General features: G+C 37.4%; 1 protein-coding gene across 5 annotated transcripts in view; it reads left to right on the top strand.

Moving 5' to 3' along the window:
• ate1 (arginyltransferase 1) overlaps positions 1–24199 on the top strand; it is an 82343-nt gene that overhangs the window by 19158 nt on the left and 38986 nt on the right. For 2 of the 5 annotated variants that reach the window (XM_079854615.1, XM_079854613.1), the window contains exons 6-8: positions 1093–1301; positions 10994–11122; positions 17642–17674. In XM_079854615.1, coding sequence (XP_079710741.1) covers positions 1093–1301; positions 10994–11122; positions 17642–17674 — 371 coding nt within the window. Of the gene's footprint in view, positions 1–1092; positions 1302–7912; positions 8042–10993; positions 11123–17641; positions 17675–24199 lie in introns of all 5 variants that reach the window. The other 3 variants (XM_079854614.1, XM_079854612.1, XM_079854616.1) reach the window with 2 other exon arrangements.

Here is a 24199-nt window from a genome sequence, read left to right as displayed (position 1 = left end):
CTACCATCTGAATGTCTCAACAGAAATCGAGGCTCATCAGACCAGGCAACATTTTTCCAGTCTTCAACTGTCCAGTTTTGGTGAGCTTGTGCAAATTGTAGCCTCTTTTTCCTATTTGTAGTGGAGATGAGTGGTACCCGGTGGCTTCCTCTGCTGTTGTAGCCCATCCGCCTCAAGGTTGTGCGTGTTGTGGCTTCACAAATGCTTTGCTGCATACCTCGGTTGTAACGAGTGTTTATTTCAGTCAAAGTTGCTCTTCTATCAGCTTGAATCAGTCAGCCCATTCTCCTCTGACCTCTAGCATCAACAAGGCATTTTCGCCCACAGGACTGCCGCATACTGGAGGTTTTTCCCTTTTCACACCATTCTTTGTAAACCCTAGAAATGGTTGTGCGTGAAAATCCCAGTAACTGAGCAGATTGTGAAATACTCAGACCGGCCCGTCTGGCACCAGCAACCATGCCACGCTCAAAATTGCTTAAATCACCTTTCTTTCTCATTCTGACATTCAGTTTGGAGTTCAGGAGATTGTCTTGACCAGGACCACACCCCTAAATGCATTGAAGCAACTGCCATGTGATTGGTTTATTAGATAATTGCATTGAGAAATTGAACAGGTGTTCCTAATAATCCTTTAGGTGAGTGTGTATGTATATATATATATATATATATATATATATATATATATATATATATATATATATATATATATATATATATATATATATATAAAAAAGAGAAAATAATACTTGTATTCAGCAAGGATGCATTCAATTCATAAAAAGTAATTAAAATAAGGACATTTATAATGTTACAAAAGATAAAGTTCCTTTTAATGTTCTCCATCAAATGATTTGGAGAAAAAAATCTCGGTTTCCACAAAAATATGAAGCAGCAAAACTGTTTTCAACATTGATAGTAAATGTTTCTTGAGCAGCAAATCATCATATTAGAATGATTTCTGAAGGATCATGTGACACTGAAGACTGGAGTAATGATGCTGAAAATTCAATGCAATAATGCTTGGCCTGTCATTAAGACAGTTAATCAACGTGAAAATATCTCCAATCATGGTTGTCTTCTTAATTCTAGGTAAGGGAGCCGACCCCAACAGGCCTCTGTGTCGGAAAGCTAAGGACATTAGGAAAGAGAAACGACTTCAGAAGGAGCAACTGAAGCAGCAAGAAACGGTTTCTTATTCTCCGAGTCCAGCCCCATCAAAATCTTCATCTAATCAGCCCAAATCATTGGAGGAATTCATTACAGAGTACTTACCCAATGACCCGCTGCACCGTTTAGAGGTAAGTCATGAACTTTGCTTGTATGTAATACTTCTTTGAGGTCAAGTAACTAAACTGGCCAAAGCAGGAGAAGATGCACCAATAAAAATGGACCCTGCACCAATCTCAAAACTGCAGCTATCTCACACAGTGGTTTCCCAGTATCCTGGGGAAATATTCCAGGCCATTCTCTTCACAAACAATCCTCTCCTGCTTTTGCTGTGATTGCTTGGGTGAAGTCAGCATGGGTAAACAGCCAGTGTTTTTGCGTTCTAAGCAAGTCTGTATGAAAGGCCATCTCATACCCCAAACGTCATTGTCCCTGGAGACGGCACTGGGGCGATTCATCCCTCAATTAGCTTGTTGACTGGATTGATTTGATTGACTTCAATATGTCATTCAATTATCTTAAGTGGATAGCAGTCAATGTCACTGTCATCTGAACAAGGTTAGTGGTTCACTTTAGAAACAATACATGATAAAATCCTCTGCATTTGCAGACAAAAAGCAAGCTGAACTCTTTTTTTTTTTTTTTTATCATTATGAACTTTCTCTTGCAAACAAACAATTTGTGCATTTATTTATTCAACAATGTAGTTTGCGTGTCAGACCCTTGTGTGGATATATAAACCGTAAGAGTGTAGTTTGATGCTGGTTAAGCTCCGTCCTTGAAGTCTGTTTGTTACCACTTATCTCTTTGGCACATAATGAAAACGAATGCTATTAAAGCAGTGCGTGGAGTATCACACGTTTCCTTTCCAGACGTCACTTTATCTCTTGTGAAATAGGGGTGTTAGGGCTCATTTCTGTAAATCTCAGTTGTGGGGTCGTTAAGCCCTCGGAGAAGGACCTCAGAGACACCCAGCCTAATGAGATGTTTACATACAACCAATCAGACGCGTGTGGAGTGCGTTTTATCATACACACTACAATCAAAGTGAAGCTCTCATTGTTTGACAGGGAAAAGATTACTTTAGGAAGCCTTGGCACATTTTACTTCTAGCTTTACCTTGGGCTTTTGATGCTGAATTATGGGAATATTATGGGTTCAATACATGTTGAAAGAATAGTTTTCCCAAAAATGAAAAATGAAGAGCACTTTTGTTTCTTCTGTAACATGCGAGCAATGCCTTTTTTTTTCCATACATTGAAAGTACAATGATTTTTAAATGCCAATCTCCCAAAAAATACTAAATACAACAAGTACTTCAAATCACTTCAAATCTTCTGAAGTAACTTAACCCTGTTTGCATCTACTTTCATAGTATGGAAAAAGACTTCATGGACATTTTGTCTAAAATTCTCTCCTTGTGTTTTGTGTAAAGAGTAAAATAATACAACAAGGATGCATTAAATTGATCAAAATTGACATTTAGGCATTTATTATGTTACAAAATATTTCTAATCGAATAAAATATGAAGGAGCACAACTTTTTTCAACATTGTTAATAATAAGAAATGATCCACGCATAAGGTACTTCTTTAAAAAACATAAAAAAAATCGTACTGACCCCACACTTAAATGGCAAGGCAAGTTTATATAGCACATTTCATACACTATGGCAATTCAAAGTGCTTTACATAGAAAGGAATAAAAATAATCACAAAATAAAAGCAAGGAAAATTAAAACAGTTATTCAAAATGCTTAACATTGAAAGGAATTCAAATAATCATACTATGGCAGTTCAAATTGCTTTGCATAGAAAATAAACACAAAATAAAAGCAAGGGAAATTAAAACAGTTATAAAAGGAATTAAAAAAATATAAATGATACTGTTATAAAATGAATTAGAGTAAAATGAATTAAAGTAGTAAAAAGATGATACATAGAATAAACTTCTCATCTGGCAAAACGCCGGTGTATCTTATCTTGTTTTACTCTGACACTGTGGTAGTGAATATTTGAAACTATATATATTTTAAAGTTGCATTTTCCATTTACTTCTCTCGTAAGTGCTTGACTGTCGCCCTGATTTTTGATTTAGTTAAAAAAACCCGATGAGTCAAAAGACTTTCTGTTGAAATCATTATTGTGCCACAATTGCTTTCACTCTAGGTTAAAGGGGGGGTACAATGGTGTTTCATGTATTCAGAGTTGTTTACAGTGTTAAAGAGATAGATTCTCATGCTAAACATGGGCAAAGTTTTAAAAAAATATTTTGGACGAATAACGGAGAATTTCTATGCTGAAAATCTTACTTCCGGGTTGGTACAAGTTTCGGCTGTTTTTTTTTAGATCGTGGATCTAATGACGTAGATCAGAGTGCAACTCCTTATATGAGCATTTCTCTCGGAAAAGCTCGCCCGCGCGCACGTCGACTAGAGGAGAGCGAGACCGCGCACATCAACGCGCTTCAACAGGAAATCATCGGCAGCGCTGCATAGGATTTGTTCAAGAATGTCTCCAAAAAAGTGTGTATTTGGATGTGAGGGAAAGCTTACCGTGTTCAGTTTTCCAAAGAACCCAGTGTTATAGGAACAGTGGATGCCGTTTGTTTTTCCGGGGCAGCAACGGAGTGTAGGAAGTGCGGTTGTGTGTTCTGGTCGTTTCAGTGACGAATGTTTTATTAACAAGGCTCAGGTCGACGCTGGATTTGCAAATCGTTTGCTATTAAAACGTGGAGCGGTCCCAGTGATAAAAGACCCCATTCATGTAAGTACAACTGGATCAGATTTCTGTCTTTTGCTGGAAATCAAGTACTACCGCTTGACTCTATAGCTCCGCCTCCAGGACCTCGGCTTTTTCCGGAGAGAATCGGAAAGCTGTATTTTTCTTTTCTAAATATAATAAAACTAAACACTTTTTTGAGATATTAAGGATGCACTACTACTCTATAGGTACTCAAGATTAACATGAGATTAGGTGAAACTGTGCATGTTATGTACCCTTTAACTTGTACTAGACCCAGAAAGTTGCTTTAAAAAGTATAGGTGCCTGTGTCTTCTCAAGATTAATTATGATTGAATATGGTTATCAAAATCCCCCAACTGCTCCTGCAGAGGGCAGTAAAGGTACATTATAACTTTTCAAACTTTTAAAATCCCAGTTTGTGAAGCCATTACTTCTGCCCTCTTCCACCTCCCATATAATTTGAAATCTCTGAGCTGTTTTGACAGCACTGCGCTCTCTTTGTCTTGGTTACTCCTTACACACTTAATCAAATATCCACATCTCAAGAGAATTGCCCAGCAGATTAAAAGACTCTACTTATGTTTACCTGAAACAAAAGTCGCAAATATCTTCATTAACTTGGCCAAGCAATAATAAGAGATATGCATTGAGGGCCAAATAAAATAAAAGCGAATCTAAATCCCCATCATGCTCTTCTGGGGAACTTGTGAACCATAAGCACCTCGTCCAATGAAAATGTCTCAGTGAGAGGTCCTTTAATTAGGAACAGCTTTGCCAGTCAATTAAATGTTTTTTTTGGAGGATTGGATTTCGATTTGCCGCCTCAATTCTGAGGCCAGTTTGTCCTTGTGCAAACACTGATGATCCTGTTAGATGTCAAGCTCAGATTTACTAATCAAACATAACATCTGATCCCACACAGTTAAACGTTTAAACTCATGTTAGACTTTTACACACTTATACAGCAAGTTGAATGAGGCTTCGTCTCACTTTGTCTTCAGACTGTCGCAGAATGACTGGTCTGTCGTGTAATTTAATGATTGTGACCTGCATTTTGTAAGTGCATATGCGTATTTGAATTATTCACCATCATGTATGAGAATAATGCCGGGCGTACACCAAAGGATTTTCACAGTCCCAGACTAAAGACCGGCATTTTTTAGGAATCTTACTGGAGTCTCGGCGCGCTCCCGTCGTCTCGATCTTTAAATGTGAGGTGATAATCTGCAGTCGGCGACCCGATTTATGCCCGTCTTTCTCTAGTCTTTCATATCAAACATGTTTGATATTATCGCAAGTCTTAGCGTAGTCATAGTGACGTAAAACAATCAACAACCAATAAATTCGCTACCCTTGCTGTGAGTATTGTCCATTCTCTGTAGCCTATTCTATAGTAGATAGATATGTATCTTTTCTTGTATTATGTACCCTCGAATATTCACTGTGAAACACTTGTTCATAATTTCAACACAGCATTTAAAATTATACCCTTTCAAGATATTTAGTTCAAACTATTGTTCTCATCATATAATGATATAGATTCATAACCCCCATATACAGTCATGTGAAAAAGTTAGGTCATCCCATTAAATAGTCAACTCTTTATTAAGAAATGTTCACATAACAATGTCTAATTTGATTTTTTTTTCATTCCTGGAAAAGAAAGTGATTTATTGTAATTAAACAATACCATCAAACAAATCACCATTAAATTGTGGAATGGCTGATGTCAAAGTCCTTTGATATCTTTTTAAATCCTTTTCCACACTCATAAGCAGTGTGGGGGAAATATATGGGGGTTATGTACCCTCAAATTTATTATTTGTCCTAATTTATTCCTCCTCAAAAATTGCATTCTTTTAAAATTACATTTCACAGAGAGTCTTAAAAAGGCCTTCCTTATTTTTAAATAGTTTAGTTAAATCACAGGGTCCTTCAGTATTGTTCAAATTGTTATTACATGTCCATATGTTGAAAAATAGACAGGCTTTCGTGGTGTCCTATTTTTTTCACATGACTGTATGGTTGCCTTTATATAATTTAATAATAATGATAATTTATTATTAATATTATTATTATTTTAATTATTATTTAATTATGATAATCACATAATTTGGACAGTGACTCCCACCCCCTGCAGAACACCATCACTGCACTGAGCAGCTCCTTTAGCGATAGACTCCTTCACCCCAAATGTGTGAAGGAGAGATCTTATCTTATATACCACCACTGTAGGCCTACCTTCAGAAATATTTTGGATCATGCAACATAATGTGATACATGTTGATATCTAACTTTAGCTGCTTCTCCTCCATTTTTGTTAAATCACTGCTGAGCATGATAGGAGGAATTTGGTGGGAATAAAAAGCTAAAATAATCTAGTTGTAGTCTTGTAAATAGTGTCACTACAAGATTCAATGTTTGTAAAATCTTTAGTCTGAGACTAAAAACTGTGAACCCCAAGTCTTTAGATGTGAGCTGATAATCTTATAAAGTCTTTTCTAAATCTTTTCAAAGTCTTTAGGTGTACAGAAAGCATAAGTTATGTTTGGTATTATTAACCTGGTGTAATGCATCTTGACGTGCCAAATTTAAACCTGTATTGTACTACTTTAAATCACCCATTCATTTATATTTATAGCTACTGGTTGGATTCATTTATATAGCTACTTTTTAAAATAATTTTTCCTTTGAAATTTGAAAGTATTGGTCATTGTTATAGCTTTTCACAATTTCCAGTGGTTGACTGTGGTTGCTAATGTGATAATGAAAGCCAGTTCAACTTTGCCTAGAAATTCAGGACGTTTCCTTTGTAACCGTATATAAGGAGACACTTTGAGATGGATTCACTGCAGGTCTGTGTTTAATCATTAGTGCAGGAAGTCATGTGTTCTCATCTTCTCTATAGTTTGCATTACTTGGAGGACCAGGAAGTGGTTCTTTATCAATGAACAGGTTTCTGGACACAGTAACATTCTTCTAAAATCTGTTGAGAAAATACACCACTATATGCACTTGATTTTTCTAAATTATATTATTGGGTGAATCATAATTAATATTTTGGGTCATATAGTATAATAAGTTCATAATTTGTTCATGCAAAGATATGTTTTTCATTTTAATTTTAGGTTGAAATATGACCTGTTATGTTTTCACGAGAGTCACCCTTTCATATGATCTATAATCTTTTCTGGCTGAACTCATGCTGAATATCACCCAAACAAACAAAGGCTGTAATATGATGAATATGTGTCTCTTTCATGTTTCTTTGTTTTTTTGTTTTTTTACATTCTCCTGTTTTCTTCATTTGTTGGGGCGTAAGCAGCAGTAAGCATAAGGACCACTGATTTGCCAGTGTATGAGTCAATCTCATTCAAATTATATATAATTATATATATTATATATGTTTGTCACATTTCTTTCAAATCACATAAATCACTTCTTTTTTTTTTTTCAAATACTAATTTCTATGCAGCTGGATAATTTAATTTTGTTTTATCCATTATTTTCATATTAATTTTGATCAGATTTCCATTACAGTAATAGTCTTTTTTTTTCAATTAATGCTAAATTATTTTAATTTTTTTGATCTGCATACTTTAAATGCACTACTACTAATTTATTATTTTTATACAATGTTTTTTTGCAGTTACTTATGTGTTAATTGTTTTCAATATAATGTCATAAAAATGGTCACAATGCAAAAATATTTAAATTACAAATTAGCTTTATTTACTTTTATGACAAATAGGTTTTCATATTTCTTTATTATTTTTTTTTTCCTTTTTTTTTGTTGTAAATATTGGAACGGTTTCATTAGATTCACCCTTGTGCTATAAAGAAAACAGCACGTACAACTTTTTTTTAATTCTGTTTCCATTCCAAATCATAAGATGTTCCTTTCTCACTGTTCTCTCACTGTACTTACTTGGCTTGTTTCTTGGAAAGAATCTGTAATTTTTCTGTTTAACCCTTTGATGCTCATCCTCATGTTGAAGGTGAGGCTAGTGCGCTCCAGCCCTCCCAGTCCACAGTTCAAAGCTTCGTTTGATGCCTCATACCAAGTGTACAAACTCTACCAGATGGCCATTCACAAGGACCCGCCTGACAAGCCTACCGAGAGCCAGGTCAGGGGATCCAGAGCTGAGGGGCTTTCTCTGTCTAGCCACTGAGCACATTTGACATGGCCATGCTCCTACTTTGATCTCTAAACCAAATAATATTTTGAGGATTGTGACATCAGCTTACATTTGTGTATATAAGACATTCAACAAGAAAAAGGGAACGCATCTGTGATGCATGGGGCGGAAAGGGTCCAAGATGGGTGAAAAGCATGAGGTAGAAAGCATGTTCACCTGGAAGCAAAAAAGAAAATCACAGTGAGTTAAAATCAATTAAAGAGCAGTGTTTTAAAACAGCAGTGAGAAGGAGGAAACTGAGAGCAAGCAGACAGGAAATGAGGAAAGGCTAAATAAATGGATGTAAGCCATGGAAACTCTGTGAAACCGTATGGAGTGTAATCCTGAAAAGAGGACGAATGGCAAGGAAATGAGGAAAACGCTCCTATACGCACTGTGTGGGCAGTGTTTCTACAGGTGCTCGTGTAAAACGAGGAGTTTGTTGCTGTTAAGATGTTTGGGTTCTTACACAGTTATTTTACCTCCTCTTTCCTCTTCATAAGCCAAACTAGGAAACTGCAATTTTAGTCAAACATCTTCTTGTAGGTAGTGAACCTTCATTCAATGTGCTTTTGCTCATGATGTGCCCGTGTAATTTTCATTCAGCCTCAGTTTTTTCCCCCACACAAAAATGTATTTAAAAATCTTGCTCTTATGACTATGTGGCATTTTACCACTGTTTATGTAAAGGGAAGGAAGGATGAGCAGGAAAAATGGGAAAGAGATCTTAAACCTTCGTCCCTCACATGAGCACCACAGCTTAATGCGTCAAAGCACATGAACCACGGCTCTGACCTCTCTACAATTTTCTTTTCGAAGTTTGAGTAATTTGCTGACTAATGTGAGAAATTACAATCCATTAACATAATTTCTGTCATCATCAGTGTTTGCTGAATCAACAACACAACGGCTTAACAGTTTCATATTTCATGACTGGGTACTGTGGAATGCTTAATGAATTATGAATGAGATCGGTGCACAAGCACATTGCTAGTTGCATGCTGTAACAAACATATGCTGTGATGTCTGTAATGAGTCGGTCAAACTGATTGTAAATCCGTTGGAGACATGTTTCTGTCATTCCAAATACAAACTAGGATTGTGACTGGAACACACATTTATAAAATGCTACTAGAAAAACACCTTAGCTTACTTGAACAGCTTTAAGTTGGTTATTTTACTATATTAGAGAACATATAGAAAGCTGCGTATGGGAATTTTAGTTTTGAGTTGGATTGAATTGGTGTTATAAAGTACTTCAATCTTTGACTTTTCTAAACATATGTGCTTTTCGCTTTAGCTTATTGACATTTCTAAGTTCTTGAATTGGCTGTGAATGCTTTGTGTGTGTGTATGTACATTGAAGGATGTCATGTTATTGATGATATTTTTGCCTCAGACTGCTGATTTTTGTATGGCTCATCACATTGGAAGAGGTAGAACAAGCTTTTTATTTTGTCGAGGGATCATTACTTATCCCCCAGCACCTTCAGCATGAGGTGTTAACCTGTAATTCTTCAGGTTCATTGATAGTCTAGGGAATATGATTTTAGATCTTGAGCAGAGCTTCAAGGCCTCAGTGCACAAGCCTCACCTTCAACCCCTTCCCTTTCCCTACATTTACCCTCAAACTCTGACTTTAATCAATAATGCACATTCCCTTTCCTGTCTTACTCCACACTGAAACACAGAAAGTTACTCTGTTGCTTGAATTATTATTATTATTTTTTAATGTAGGACATGGCTTACTGGTGTTCAAACCATAATTATTTTGTACACAATGGCTGATAACATGCCAGTATGATGATCTACATAATATATTTGCATGTGCTGTATATCTGTACATGCTTCAAAGTGTTTCAGGTGCAGATTCAGAACATTATAATATAAACTGTTTAACAGATTTTTTCTCTAAATTATGCCTTAATTAATTCTAATATCAGCCTAATCAGACCGATAATTAACCAATATTGGTATGGTGACAGACATGTTGTTCATCACTACAAAAAAACCTTCTTTAAATGGTTTGAAGCAATTTTTAAATGCTTTAAAAAAATGAAAGCATTTTAATTAAAAAAGTAAAGTGTAAGACAGCTTGGGAATGCAGTTAATTTTTTTTACAGTTTATTTTTGGGTTCATATTTATTTACTGTCTTTATTTAAGAAGATGCAATATCGATTCTAAGAATCTTCACGCAAATCAGTTTTTTTTGGGTCTCATTGTGATCAGCACAAATCACATTGCATTTGATAAGTTTAATTCCATTCTGAACCACTTTCATATGCCAAAAGTGATGATGTGAACAGTCAGAATTCATGTGATTTATATTTTTAACTGTTCAATTGCTTATTTAATTTACTGTTGGATCATAAAACAATCAGTCAGTCGAACTATATGAAGTTTCAGTCTGAAATGTGCAAAAATACAGGGGGAGACATGACAAACTACACTCTTAAAAATAAAGCTTCCAAAAGCGTGTTTTTGCAGTGATGTCATTGAAGAACCATTTTTTTTCCCCAATTCCCAAAGAACCTTTAAGTGAAGAGTTCTTAAAAGAACATAATGAATATAAATAAGAACTGCCAGTTCAGACCAGTGCCTGATATAGGTCACATTTCAAAGGTCTCATGAACAGAAAGTTGGAATGGGTACTTTGGCTTGCAATGTGAATATGAACCCAAAAAACACTGCATATGTTATGTATGTTGTTTAAATCATTTCATTGATATATTTGTATTAACCATTCCCCTTATCAACACATTTTTATTACCCTCCTCTCTTTTCCTTTCCCTCCAATCTCCCCATCCTATGTCCCATTTTTTTCCATTTCCCATTACCCTTCCGTCTCTCTTATTCGCCTGTCTTCTCCTCCCTCTAATCATCCCTCCATCACTCTGAAGGTGAGGCTAGTGCCGGTCAGCTTTGAGGACCCGGACTTCCTGGCGTCGTACAAGCAGTCAGTGGCGCTGTACGCCCGCTACCAGATGACCGTTCATGGCGATGCTCCGTCCGAGTGCGGGGAGAGCGAGGTACACACTTCAACATGGCCCATTCACAACTGCATGAAACACAGACTAACCTGAAGCTCTGCTCACTAACTCACAAATATATGCACACTTCTCTCAAATGCATTAGCTTTTTGCTAGACCTGCATAGAATCTATGCCTGCAAAGTGCTGACTGAACTTCCCCTAGTGAAAAAAAAACCTATACATAAATACATTTTATTTCATACTAAGTATACTACAGATCCATTAACATATTTACTGACATATCGCTTGAGACTTTATTGATAAATATTATATGTTACGTTCATATTTCAGTCCAGTCTTTTCAGCGGTCTCGGACTGCTTGTTTGGTGCACACCAGGGTTCGGATAGCAGCGTTCACACTTATTCAACCGCGCTAACAGAGCAATCGCACCAGAATTTGTTTAAATCGAACCAAACCTGCCAAGTGTGAACTCAACCTAAGGGTTTTGTTTGTAACGTTGTGTCTATCTATATTCATTTGTGTCTGATGTCATCAGTGAATAATATATTGCATGTTGAAAAGATTTAGTAAATATATAGTAGGCTACTTTGCAGAACTATTTTACAGTGGCCTCCATTCGAATTGGATTGGCCAATAATTCACCTGTGTTTTGGTAGAGAGTGAATTAGGACTGGGTGAATCTGCTGAGATGTAAGCGGTTAAAACTCTTGTATTGTGTTGTTTCAGTCTTAGACTGGGCCGGGCCGCATACACACACCCTGCTCTGTGAAACACAGCCATAACTTAATTACATGTCATAAAAGAAGTACATTCGCAGTCTGGGAGTTTGTAGGGAATCTTTACATTATTAAAACACTGTCAGGAGGACAAAGGGAGGCAAAGATAAATCTAATTTTATATAAAGAGTGATTTAAAAAAAAACTGATGATTTGGTGGTTCAGCCATACTGAACAATGTCTAACAGGTCATGAATATAGTGAAAGTGTGGTTTCATCTTAAATGTAATTGAGTTTGGAGGGTTTTTGAGTATAAAGGGAAAGGGGTTGTTGTGTTAAGAATGAACCATATGTCTAAAGACACCAAGTCATATACATTCTTGGTGCTTTAGAGGTGCTTTGGAGCTGAAAGAGTATCAAGCAAACGCCAGCGACAGATCTAGATTCGTCCCATTGCAGACACTGTAGCTTGATGATTAAGTCGATTGACAGGTTAAAGGGATGGTTCGGAGTAATTTCAACCTAGGGTCCTTTGCACCATGACATCGAGCCAAACACCCCCTCAGAAGCTTTTTTTCCCTTGGTCGAACATCATTAAAGTTAGAGCTTATTTAGAGAGATCAGCCGGATGGCTTAGTGCAGACGCTAATGGATCCAAGGATGTGTCTCGTAAATTACCCCACTAATAATGCCCAGAATGGTACCAAACTTCTACAGTAGTACAAATAGGTTCTGTACTCATAAAACGAGGCATTGGAAAGTTTGTAAGTACATCAGGAGTTTATTTTAATAACACTTGCCTGATGGCTCATGCTACTGCTAACCCGGACGTCGAGGTCACTTCCGTGATTTGGGAAAAGCCCGTAAAAGTCCTGGCAGAAAGCAATGCATTTTTATTATTTTTTCCGAAGTGTTGACAACTTAGTGTTAACTAATAATTGTTGCAAACTGGTACTACCAACAAAATATTAGTGCATTCCTGGAACTGGGCGTTGTTAAACTACATCCTTATGCATCGCTTTCTGCCAGGACTTTTACGGGCTTTTCCCAAATCACGGAAGTGACGTCGACGTCCGGGTTAGTGGTAGCATAAGCCGTCAGGCAAGTGTTATTTAAATAAACTCCTGAGGTCATGGTGCAAAGGACCCTAGGTTGAAATTACTCTGAACCATCCCTTTAATAGAGGATTGATCTGTGGTTTGTGTACATTTTGTTTGTACCGTTTTTTTTCTTGTATGTGTGTTGTGTACTCTTCACAAATACCTATTTGTTCAAAAGTTTGGGTTGTAATTACATAAATATTTTGTTAATGTTTTTTACTGTTCCTTTTGGCAGAGGAACAGTTTATCAAATACTATAACTGCTTCCCAGTTCATCAATGTTTATACTGTAACTCGATAACATATTGATAACATATCTGAAAGAAACTCTTGACATCTTCTTGAAACCTCAAGGTTTGTTACCGCCACAGACTTGCAATTGCATTGTGTTGATTGTGCATTAATAGAAGCTCTTTCGGGCCTTAATCACGTATTTGCTGTTAAGACGAATTGGTACACAGATGCTGAGGGTGAACTGGACGTGGACCTACTTGATATTCCCTGTAACCTGAGAGAAGCCTTTGCCCCCCTTAGGCCTGGAAACTGGCCCGGCTCTGCCAACAGCAAATTAATTAATTCTCAGGAAATGAATGAAGTCGTCAGAGCCGTCAGTCTCCCAGATTCTTTCCTAGTGCCATAACAGAGCTCTATTTATAGTGCGGAAGGTGTTCGTATGTTTGCATTAGCACAGCCTCGTGAGCATTATAGCCGAGACATTGCACTCAGATATGAGACATTGGTCTGTGTGTTTAAATTGAGGTGGGGATTTCCTGAAGTCTCTTGTCTCTCAGCCCATTCCTTCCCTTATTTTTCTTCCTTCATACTTTACCTCCTCGTACCCTTTGGTGGTGGATCTGGCCCTGAAGAAAATGTGTTGCAAAGCTACTTCAGCAAGATTCATTTCCCTGTCTGTGTGAAATTACATTGTTTTTGTCATTTGATTTATGTGAACTTACACTATACCCTTGAAAGTCTCTTCTGTTCACCAAGGCTGCATTTATTTGATGAAAAATACATTAAAAACTGTAATATTGTGAAATATTATTACAATTTTAAATAACTGTTTTCTATTGGAATATATAGTAAAATGTAATTTATTCTTGTGATCAAAGCTGAATTTTCAGCATCATTACTCCAGTCTTCAGTGTCACATGATCCTTCAGAAATCATTCTAATATGCTGATTTGATTCTCAATAAACATTTCTTATTAATATAAATGTTGAAACCAGTTGTGTTGCTTCATATTTTTGTAGTAACCATGATACATTTTTTAAAGATTTTTTGATAAATGGAAAGTTAAAAAGAACAGCATAAATATGAAATATAATTTTTTTGTGACATTATAAATCTTGTTACTGTCACTTTTGATCAGTTTAATGCATCCTTGCTGAATAAAAGTATTAATTTCTTTAATGAAACTTACTGACCCCAAACTTTTGAATGATATCTTAATAATTGAATGAATTCTTACATCAAAGTCATTTTGAGATGAAGTTATACTTTTGGATTTTGGATTATGCAGTAACTAATTTCCCTAAAAATGTATGAAAATGCAGGACTTCTAGTCATTTTGTTGCTTGAAATCAGTATAAACACCCCTTTATTGTGAGTGGAAGACACACACACACACACACACACACACACACACACACACACACACACACACACACACACACACACACACACAGAGAGAGAGAGAGGCAGGGGTTTCTGTTGTTGTAGTGACTGATCTACATGTGGCACTGATTTTCAGCACAACAAATCCTGTAAATACTGAATTTATTTCTAATGGCACACTGACTAATTATTAGGAGTACCTCCGGGGAGGAGAGGAGGAACACAAATCGATTCATACCGTCTGTGTTTATTCTTACTAATGCCATCATCCTGTAGGGTCTCAGACGTTCTATATTAATGTATGTTAATGTATGCATTTGAAGTTAAATGATGCATGCCATTTTCCAAAAATGAGAAGTTTCTCTTCTTAAAACTCCCCATCACTTGAATAATTTCAATGTATAAGGATATTACCTAGTTATATTAGCTCTCTGACAGATGTAGGTTGATCTAAACAGCAGATTTCATGGACCATTAATGACCAATCCCTAACGTTCACTATGTTCTGCTTAATTTCAAATCCCTGCTGAGCCATTTCACTTCCTACTTTTGGTCAGAGTTCACCTTTTTGCTTTCACAAAAGGCCATTTTGGAGCGTCTCAGAACAACATATTTGAAGAAGGACTACAGAGAGAATAAAGCCATGGTGAAAGAAGCATGGATGCTTGTGTTTAACATTTGTCATGTAAGACATGGGTAGTTGACCAATAAGAGGTTTTCCTTTCAACATCAAGACATTCAAGGAGGAAAAAAAAAAAAAGTAGAACAGAACTAGACTTTTTCCCACCAGGAATTGATTGAATTGTGAAAAGTGTCTAATATGGTTGGTGGTTAGGGGAGAGGTTGAGAAGTAAGAGAGCTTGGTGATGGAGCAAATTGATTTTCTTTTTCTTTTTCTTTCCCATTCTTTTCTTTTTCCTTTTGTGCATGTAAATGTGTGTGTGTATATATATATATATATAGGTTAAGTAATTTCACTTAAATGACAATTAATAGGTAATTTGCATTGCCAATTAAGTGAAATTATTGAACTTAAATATACGAGCTTGATAAAAATGATCATTCTAGAAGAAAATTTCCGATGGCACTTGGAGGCTTTTGCATCTGAACTCTTCATATGTAAATCTGTGCATCCTCATCCTATCCAGTCTTAAGTTAATAACCAAGCAGGGTGTTCACTGCCAGGCTCCAGGAGATCAGCAAGAAGACTAATGGAAACATGCATGGCTGCTTTGCCCGCATTGCCCTTTCTCATTGAGCTGTTACCCACGGACCCCCACTGTTGAGCTCCTGGCAGCACAGGAGAGAGTCTTTGCCAGGTTTTACCCCTAAGTGACTCACCACACCCCTCTCCCATATCCCATCTTTCTCACTTCCACTTTCCCAACAATACGTTTCTCTTACACAACCGCCGCAAATTGAGCCTTATTGCAAAGGAGCCATTTGTTGATTTAAGTCGTACAGTTTTAAGTGTATGTAACACTGAAACAGTTCTCTGAAAATTGTATGTTCAAGAACATTTAATGGAAACAAAAATCATAAATTGTTTGATTTTAGAACCGTTGATGTTTTCAAACCCACATTCGCTGTTAGTTCTCTAAACATTGCAGATGCAAAAATCACCATATGGAGTTTGTAACTGCTGACTAATTCTCTCCAACCCTCTCGCTGTCCAATAAGCAAAGCTGCTCACTGTTGTTTTGCAGCATTTTAAACCACAGGAGCCTGGTTTTGCCAGATTACAACCAGACTGGCTGTGTGTGTGTGTTTGTCTGTATATTAGGAGGGGATGAAATGTGCATTTGTGTTAGTTCGTTATTGTCGTTTTTAGTTTGCATAAGCTGCCTCTCTCTTTCTCTCTCATTGGTTTGTACTGTTTCACCATTATAGCAGGGTATATTAGTATCACAGGCCTGTGGATAAGCCGTGACAACCAGCTAAAACAGCACACATGCTATTGAGAAAAGTGCCAATGATCGTGGACCGTTTAGTGGCTTTCATGCATTTCTGTGGTTTGTAAGTTTGTATGAAGATCTTTTATCTGATCAGTTTGGTCTCACACTTCCTATTTGTTAGTTGTTAGTGACTATATAAGTATTTTAGGCATCAGGATTTTCATTACATTTACAGGGGGCAGCAACAACACAATTGAACGTCATTCATTTTCAATATTGATTTTTAGATGGCGTGGGAGACAGAGATGTGACAAAGTTGAGCAAAGTTAACTTAATGCAAATAATGCAAGATGGAGTTCACTTTTGTGTGCCCTGTGCGTGGTTTTCATACGTGCTTTGTGTCCTAACACGTATTGTGTGTCTGTATGCATGCATGCTCTATTGTCCTTAAGTCCTGTTTGTGACCTAAACAAAGAAGTCCCGTAAGTCAGTCATCGATAAACAAACCAAGACCATGGCCACTTCACCAAAGATAAAGTTGTTTAAAACCTCCTTAATAAACATTTTGCTTTTGCTCTCTTCACAATGCTAGCCAGTTACTTCCTCCTCACTTTTGCCAAAACAAACTAATGAGCGAACTGCTACTCATTTTGAAATTAAGTAAATGATATTAAATGTCTTACATCACTGTGATTGCAAAAGTTGCTATTGTGTGTGTTGTTAAAGAGCCAAGTTTATTTAAACGCTCTTAAATGAATTGAAAACAGTTGAAAGTCCAATTGAAGATTTAAAGCATAGATTTGTTTGTTTGGGCATCGCTACCAGCCCAACACTGCAAAATGTTGTTTGCAGACATGTTGCCATTAATCTTTTCTCACTTTGCTATAGTGCATGATTGTGTGTGAGAGCAGGAATTTGGGATAATAGCTATTTAAGCCTAATCTGACATGAATGAACACCATAACATTGCCAGTGGGAAAACAAACTTGGTTTTTAAATGTGCAAAAAGTCTTGTAATGTGAGCTAGCTAACAACCTAATAATGGTAATGCAACAACCACAGGAGAGATATTTGAAAAAAATTATACAAAGGCCATATCAAATGTGTTCAACTGTATACATGAGACTGCCTGCCAACTATAACTTTGTTAACTTGTGTATTTCATATTTTGTCATGCAGTTGAATTTAAAGTAACACTGTTCTTTTCTACTTCTTTCCCCTCACAGTTTAAGAGGTTCCTCTGTGACTCCCCTTTAGAGGTAAGTCTTTTTTATATTTCAAATGTACAATAAGATTTGCCTCTCTTGCCGAAGTCTTGGCCAATTTAGAGGATTTCTCTTTGAAATTGCACAGGTCCAGTATAGTCTCAAAGCAGATTTAATCATAATCATCAGAAGTTCCATACGGTTCATAATCATACACTTCTGGTTTCTACTGAAGAACTCAAAGTACACATACAGTTTCCATTGGCAGTCATAAAAGTTACTTAAAAATGATTTTGCACAGAATCTTTTTTATACAAAATGTCTTCTTTTTTTTTGATTTTGGAAATTTAGCTTAGATTTTTGACAGGCATTATATTCATATAAAATCTTAGGGTAATACCACCTATGAGTAACAATGTTAATTTACGCAGTGGTCTATAGGAGACTGATGTAGAGCCGCAGTGAGACAAACAACATGTGGAAATGGCTCTCTGCGTAGCAGTGTAATTGTTGGGTTGTTTGTTTGTCAAGAAACGATGGAAAAAGTGAAATGTGTTGTCCAGACCAGACACATTTCTGTGCAGCATGGCATGGCCACACACACACATGGGACTGGAACGCAAACAATGAGTTGACTGTGAAGTGAAATTGTCCCTGACAGATGATCATCTCTGTCGTGTCCAACTGCCATCATCAAGAGATCCCTTTGTGGTGTTTCCTTGATATCGAGGAGCAGAAGAGGCAAACGTTTGTTGATGTTTGGGATGTTAAATTGCAGTGAGGTTGAAAGACTTATTGACTTGGTTTTTCCATTCAGAATTTTTTTTAATTCTTTTACAAAAGAAGTGCTGTGGCATGGCACAAATATTCTTTCGTTTCATGTAAATGGCAATTGATATAAAGTTTTTAACCCTTGATTTCCCCCCACCAACACCTTTTAACCCTCCCTAACTTCACTCGTTATCTCATTACACCAGATTTATTAGGGAATTTAACATCTAGTCCTATTTTCTTAAAGCTACACTGTGTGATATTTTCCCCCATCTAGCGGTGAAATTGTATATGACTACCCAGTGAATATTAGTTTCTGTTCCTTTCAATTCCGAGGGCGTTTTAACTCCTACGATGGCCGTATTATTTCAAATCTGCCGGCAGTCACGAGTAATCTCCCCCTCGCATTCGTCACGGTGTCACTGAGTGTAAAACGCGAAAGGCGAAGCTTGAATTTACAGGTATGTCCCTCTTTGGCGAATGTATTTTCAAGATGGAGGCGCAACATGGCTGCCAGCATTCAAGCGACTCGCTCGTATGTATTATAAAAGGCAGATTTTACGCTTACGAGAATACTTTATTAGTTGGTGGAAGTAATTACACATGAATGAGCACATATACTTTTGATAGAACAAAGTGTTTTTGCTAAGAATCAACTTAAAAAGTTACACAGTGTAGCTTTAAAAAAAAAAATATGGCACTGAACAACTAAAATATTTATTTACTGTGGTATTTATATAGTGTGGTTTTACCACGTCCAACAAAACAAGGTATTACCGTGGAGGGAAACATGTGCACTCTGCTTCCCCTTTGTGCTAATGAAGATTGTTACCATTTACCAGAAACATGCTTTTATCACCTCGTCAAGGCTGTTAGCCAGACGCTCCGACATCAGTGCTGTTGATGCCGTATACTCACTCATACTTTTTATTTACATTCTTTTTCAAACTTCCATTTTTTACTTAGTTAGCAAAATATACACTACCTTTCAGAAGTTTTAGACAAAAGCTGAATTTTCAGCATCAATACTCCCAGTCCTCAGTGTCACATGATCCTTCAGAAATCATTATAATGCTTATTTGCGGCTCAAGTCTCTTACTGTCTTGAATGGTGTTGTGATTTTCACTTGTTTAGCTTGAGAAATGTTGCTGTAATTACAGCATCAATGGTCAGGTGTGGCTGTGGCTTGAAACCGATTAAGATGGGTTAAATTATTGCATTTTATTGCTATAGTACTATATGAAGGACTCTTTTTTTCATGCACTGATAAACTAGGGTTCTGCGTGCAGAAATCTTAAAGGGGCAATTGGCATCAGGTGCAGAACCGTGTGCGCTTGTGGCATATCCGTTCACTTAAAGATCCATGAACAATAACACTATTTGAACTTTGCCTGCAAAGTCAAAAGTAAACAAACATAATTGAAGATTTGCTGTTAGCATGTATTAGGCACATTCACCTGGTTGTATTTATCTAGGTGTGTGTGTGTATTTGTTCACGTGTGTGTCACATGGCGTGCGTGGCAGCGTGTTTTGCGTCACTGACATGCCCTTCTCCTGATGCACGCCTGTGTTGCATTTGTATGTCTGTTTCTGTTTGGCTTTTTTAAATGTCTTTTATTGACCTGAAATGTCTGTCCTAAGGGGAAATGCTCGTTAACAGCGGTGTTGTGTAATTAGTCGTCAAGGTTTTATAAACCTCAAACCCTGCCTTTGCACCATACCCCTGTTTTTCCACATGCATATACACACATACTTGGCATACACCACTTATGCCATAGTTTTCCTTTATTTTCTAATTCCAGTGACAAGCAAAACCAATTAGTCTTTAACTGTCCATGTCTCGTCACCTTAAAAGACCAGCATGACACACATCCTTATCTGAAGGATATGGCACAATGAAATCATTAGCACATTAATAAACACTTCCCCATAATGTAATCAGAGCTCCACATGCCTGCATATATCGCGTACAGGCATTGCATCTGCGTCGCAGAGGGAGCCGCGTGCCACGCCATGCCGTGAGTGCCGGCTCTGAGAAATGGCAGCCGTAATCGAGCGCTGCTGTTTCCACGTGGGGTTAAATGAGCCGTCGCTGAGCGCTGCGTCTAATGAGCGCTGTGTGTTTAGAGTGCCTGTGTGACTCGAATAACATTTGAGCCCTGCTGCGTTCCCAGTGCTTCTCTAGGGCCCACATTTGAGAAATAATTATTTGACATTTAATGCTCTGAGGGAATAATCTCTGTAGTCAATAAATGGAAAGTAATATAATATAATGGGGGTATTTTATTTTCTATTGTACAATACTCAAGTCAGTTTTATTTGTATAGTGCTTTTCACAATGTACATTGTGAATATCTGTCTTGCTATATTATTACAGCCTGAATCCAGGAACGTTGGGCTGAATTCACCATATAATAGACCATATTCACATCAGCGCCATATTCACAGCAGCACCATGTTATTTAATGTGTTTTTGGATTGTTCTGCTGACGAAACACTACAAAAATATCTTTCAGAGAGATTTCAGTAGACACAAAAACTCCAGACAATGTGAGCTGTGGAAAATAAGAAGTGATCTAGCAGCTTTATACAGATTTTTACAGCGGATGCCATTTGAAATCGAAGTCGAAAATCGACATTGAAGTCTATCCCTCACAGCCTCGCTTTCATACCTGTCATTGCACTGCTCTGAATAACATCCATCCATCCATCCATCCATCCATCCATCCATCCATCCATCCATCCATCCATCCATCCATCCATCCATCCATCCATCCATCCATCCATCCATCCATCCATCCATCCATCCATCCATCCATCCATCCATCCATCCATCCATCCATCCATCCATCCATCCATCCATCCATCCATCCATCATTTGTACTCTCCTTCCTCTCCTCTTGGTGTTTGTAAGCATAGATGAGCCATTGTATCATTCATGAAAGAGGAATGATAACTACCCCAGCGGCCTGACAAACAGCCTGTTGACGTCCCTTACGCCGACTGCAAAAGTAGCACGCAACTACACGGCTGGAGGAAGCTGGCCAAACAAAGACTGACACAGGGCAGCATATGCTTGTGATTTGGGCCCCTGCCTTTATTGTTGGCTTCATCTCTGTTTTGCTTGCCTTCTCAGTGGCACAGACGCAGTCATTAGGCTGTCCGGCAAGGTGATCCTGGGGTCAAGGTGACGCCATTTCCCTCACTCAGGTCATGGCTGCATAAACATGCCTGATACTTTCACTGTGAAATACTTCTGTGGAGGCTGCGTTTCATTAAAACAGAGCGAAAACGCAATCTAGAACATACCGTCAGATCATTATGGATGAAAGATGGGCGGCTGTCAGGTGGTGCTGAGAGCTTAACGTTCCTTTAGCGGCTCTCCGCTGCCTGAGGGCAAGTTAGCATGACATACGTTGGATTTGAGTCCAGTCTGGTTCTGACAGAAACGAGGCGCAGCACATGTGGTGCCAAAAGCCAGGCTGAGAATGGGCTCTCAGTTTCACCGCAAGCCCTTAATCATCACCGCTAGCCGAGCTATGAAAGCACCTTCATCTTGAGCGTCTGTGTGTACTTAATACTGACAGCTAGTTTAAACCGCCAACCAACTGGACAAGCACGCTGAATGAAAATAAGTAAACTATACATATGGAATGTGGCCCTCGGCGGACAAAATGAGGGGTTTACTGTAACACATCTCTAGGAAGTAGGGAGGGAATGCTGTGAACCGTGCCAGTTTAGCGCTAGAGCAAAGATTATACTTTGAAAGATGCTAGATTTAAAAGGCACTGAATAACACTTAAATACAAATAAAAAAGTTGAATTTCACTAACTGATATAATGTTAATATTCCATCCTCCTAAAGTACTAAAATCTGTTTTGTGTCTGTATAATAAACTGATAACCACCATAATACAGGTGTTAAAAGAGACACATGATGAATCACCATCAAGTAACCTTTCCACAAGGTGAGCTATATACTAAAATATTCAGTTTAATTCAAGTTTATTTGTAGCTCTTTTAAAACGTGCCTTTTCTGTGAAGCTGTTTTGCAATGTTAATAAAAAACAATGTTTCAAAGAAAATGCATGTTTCAAAGTATAAAAAAGTAGATAGAAGGTGCACACTGTGTCATGTACAGAAATACAAAACACCATCATGGAAACACATTTGATACTTAATGCAATAAACATTAATTAAACAATATAAGATGTAACATAAAACCTAAATTTACATAACTGATAACAAAACCTTTACCTAGAAACCAAGAAATATAATTATTTAAATGAAATATCAAATGTAATGTCAAGCATGTCAGTTTACATTTTTTTTACATTATAATTTATAATATGACTGTTCATTTGTACTTCCAAAATCTGGACATTTAACAGTATTTAACTGTATAATTATATCCACCGAATGCAACGCAGAATTAAAATAAATTCTGTGAATATGCGAGACTTCCGATTTATTATGTAAGTAACAGAAAAATAACAAAATGCAGTAAATGGTAAAACTATTTGCGCTGCAAACCAGTGTGTTTAAAATCACAACAATACATTAAAATAATATAAAAACAAATACCAGTTTGCACTATCAAGTAGTATAATGGACTGTTTTTATACAGGTAAATTAATTGGAAGCAAATGACACAGGAAAGCTACAAATAGCCGCACCCGCTCTCACATTAAAAATAAAGTGGATAAAATGTCCCGTTAGAGGATGTTTTTCCACAGTATATAGTAAGGGACCTTGCCATTAACCAATTAAAAGGTTTTTACTGTAGCCTGTTTACAGTCTTCTACTGTTAAACATTACAAATATTTTTTACAAGTGAACATTGTGAGTAGCATATGTGATGTTTCTGTGTTGGTTTTAATTTGGAGGTGAGTGACCGTGGCGCAGCGGCGTCTAAAGCCTCTCGTACTGAACAGATTGTCCGAGCCGCTCCCCTGGTGTTGTGATAACGAGCCGCCTTCCTGCAGGGCTAACTGGACCCAGATGGGCCACGGAGAGATCCCGTTACCCCCTCCCGCCGAGCCGTTTCAAGTCTCATTGGTGGACTAGGGTGAATAAAGCGCCCTTCTCGATAAGCCACTTTGATTGAAAAAAGCCAGCATGAAGGTCTGAGAGGGAAATACGATCTCGGGCAGGTAACGGTTCGGGGTTTTACAGCCGTCCAAAACAGCAGACGAATATTCAGAGACACAAGTGCATATATGTCACATGAAGGAATGTGGGCTTTTATCTTCAGACACAACAGTAGTTTTTTTTGTGTGTGTGTGTGTGTGTTTGTGTGTATGGTTCCAATCACTGCCACCCCTGATTTACACACAGGGTAAAAACGGCTCCCCTATTCCCTCCTGCACAGGCTTTCAGTGTGGAGATTGATTTTTGTTCATGCAAGGATTTTTATTAAATCGCCTCTTGTAGTTTCTCGTAGTTTGTGTGTGCCTGGCATTGACTTCTACTCCACACACACACACACACACTCTCAGCCCACATGTGGGATCTATTAGTGAGCTACTGTACACCCTGTGTTCCTTTGCAAGCACAGACTTTCAAATTGCTTGAGCATTGATTGACTCGTTTTTACACAGGATCTCACACAGGAACATATTTCAAAATGTTTTCAACAATTTTAATTGATTTGCATGATAATACTAGTTTGAAGATTCGACTTTGTTAAATTAGATGAAAATTTACCTTTTTTTTTTTATTTTTTTAAATGCATTTTCCTGGTCTTATTCTGCACAATTCATCAGTACGCACACAAAAAAAGTTTGTCCTGATGCATAAAATCAAGTC

Source organism: Squalius cephalus (assembly GCF_949319135.1).
Source record: "Squalius cephalus genome assembly, chromosome: 21".
Lineage (NCBI taxonomy): Eukaryota > Metazoa > Chordata > Actinopteri > Cypriniformes > Leuciscidae > Squalius > Squalius cephalus.
Note: the sequence above shows the minus strand (reverse complement) of the source record. Positions and strands in the feature narration are given on the sequence as shown.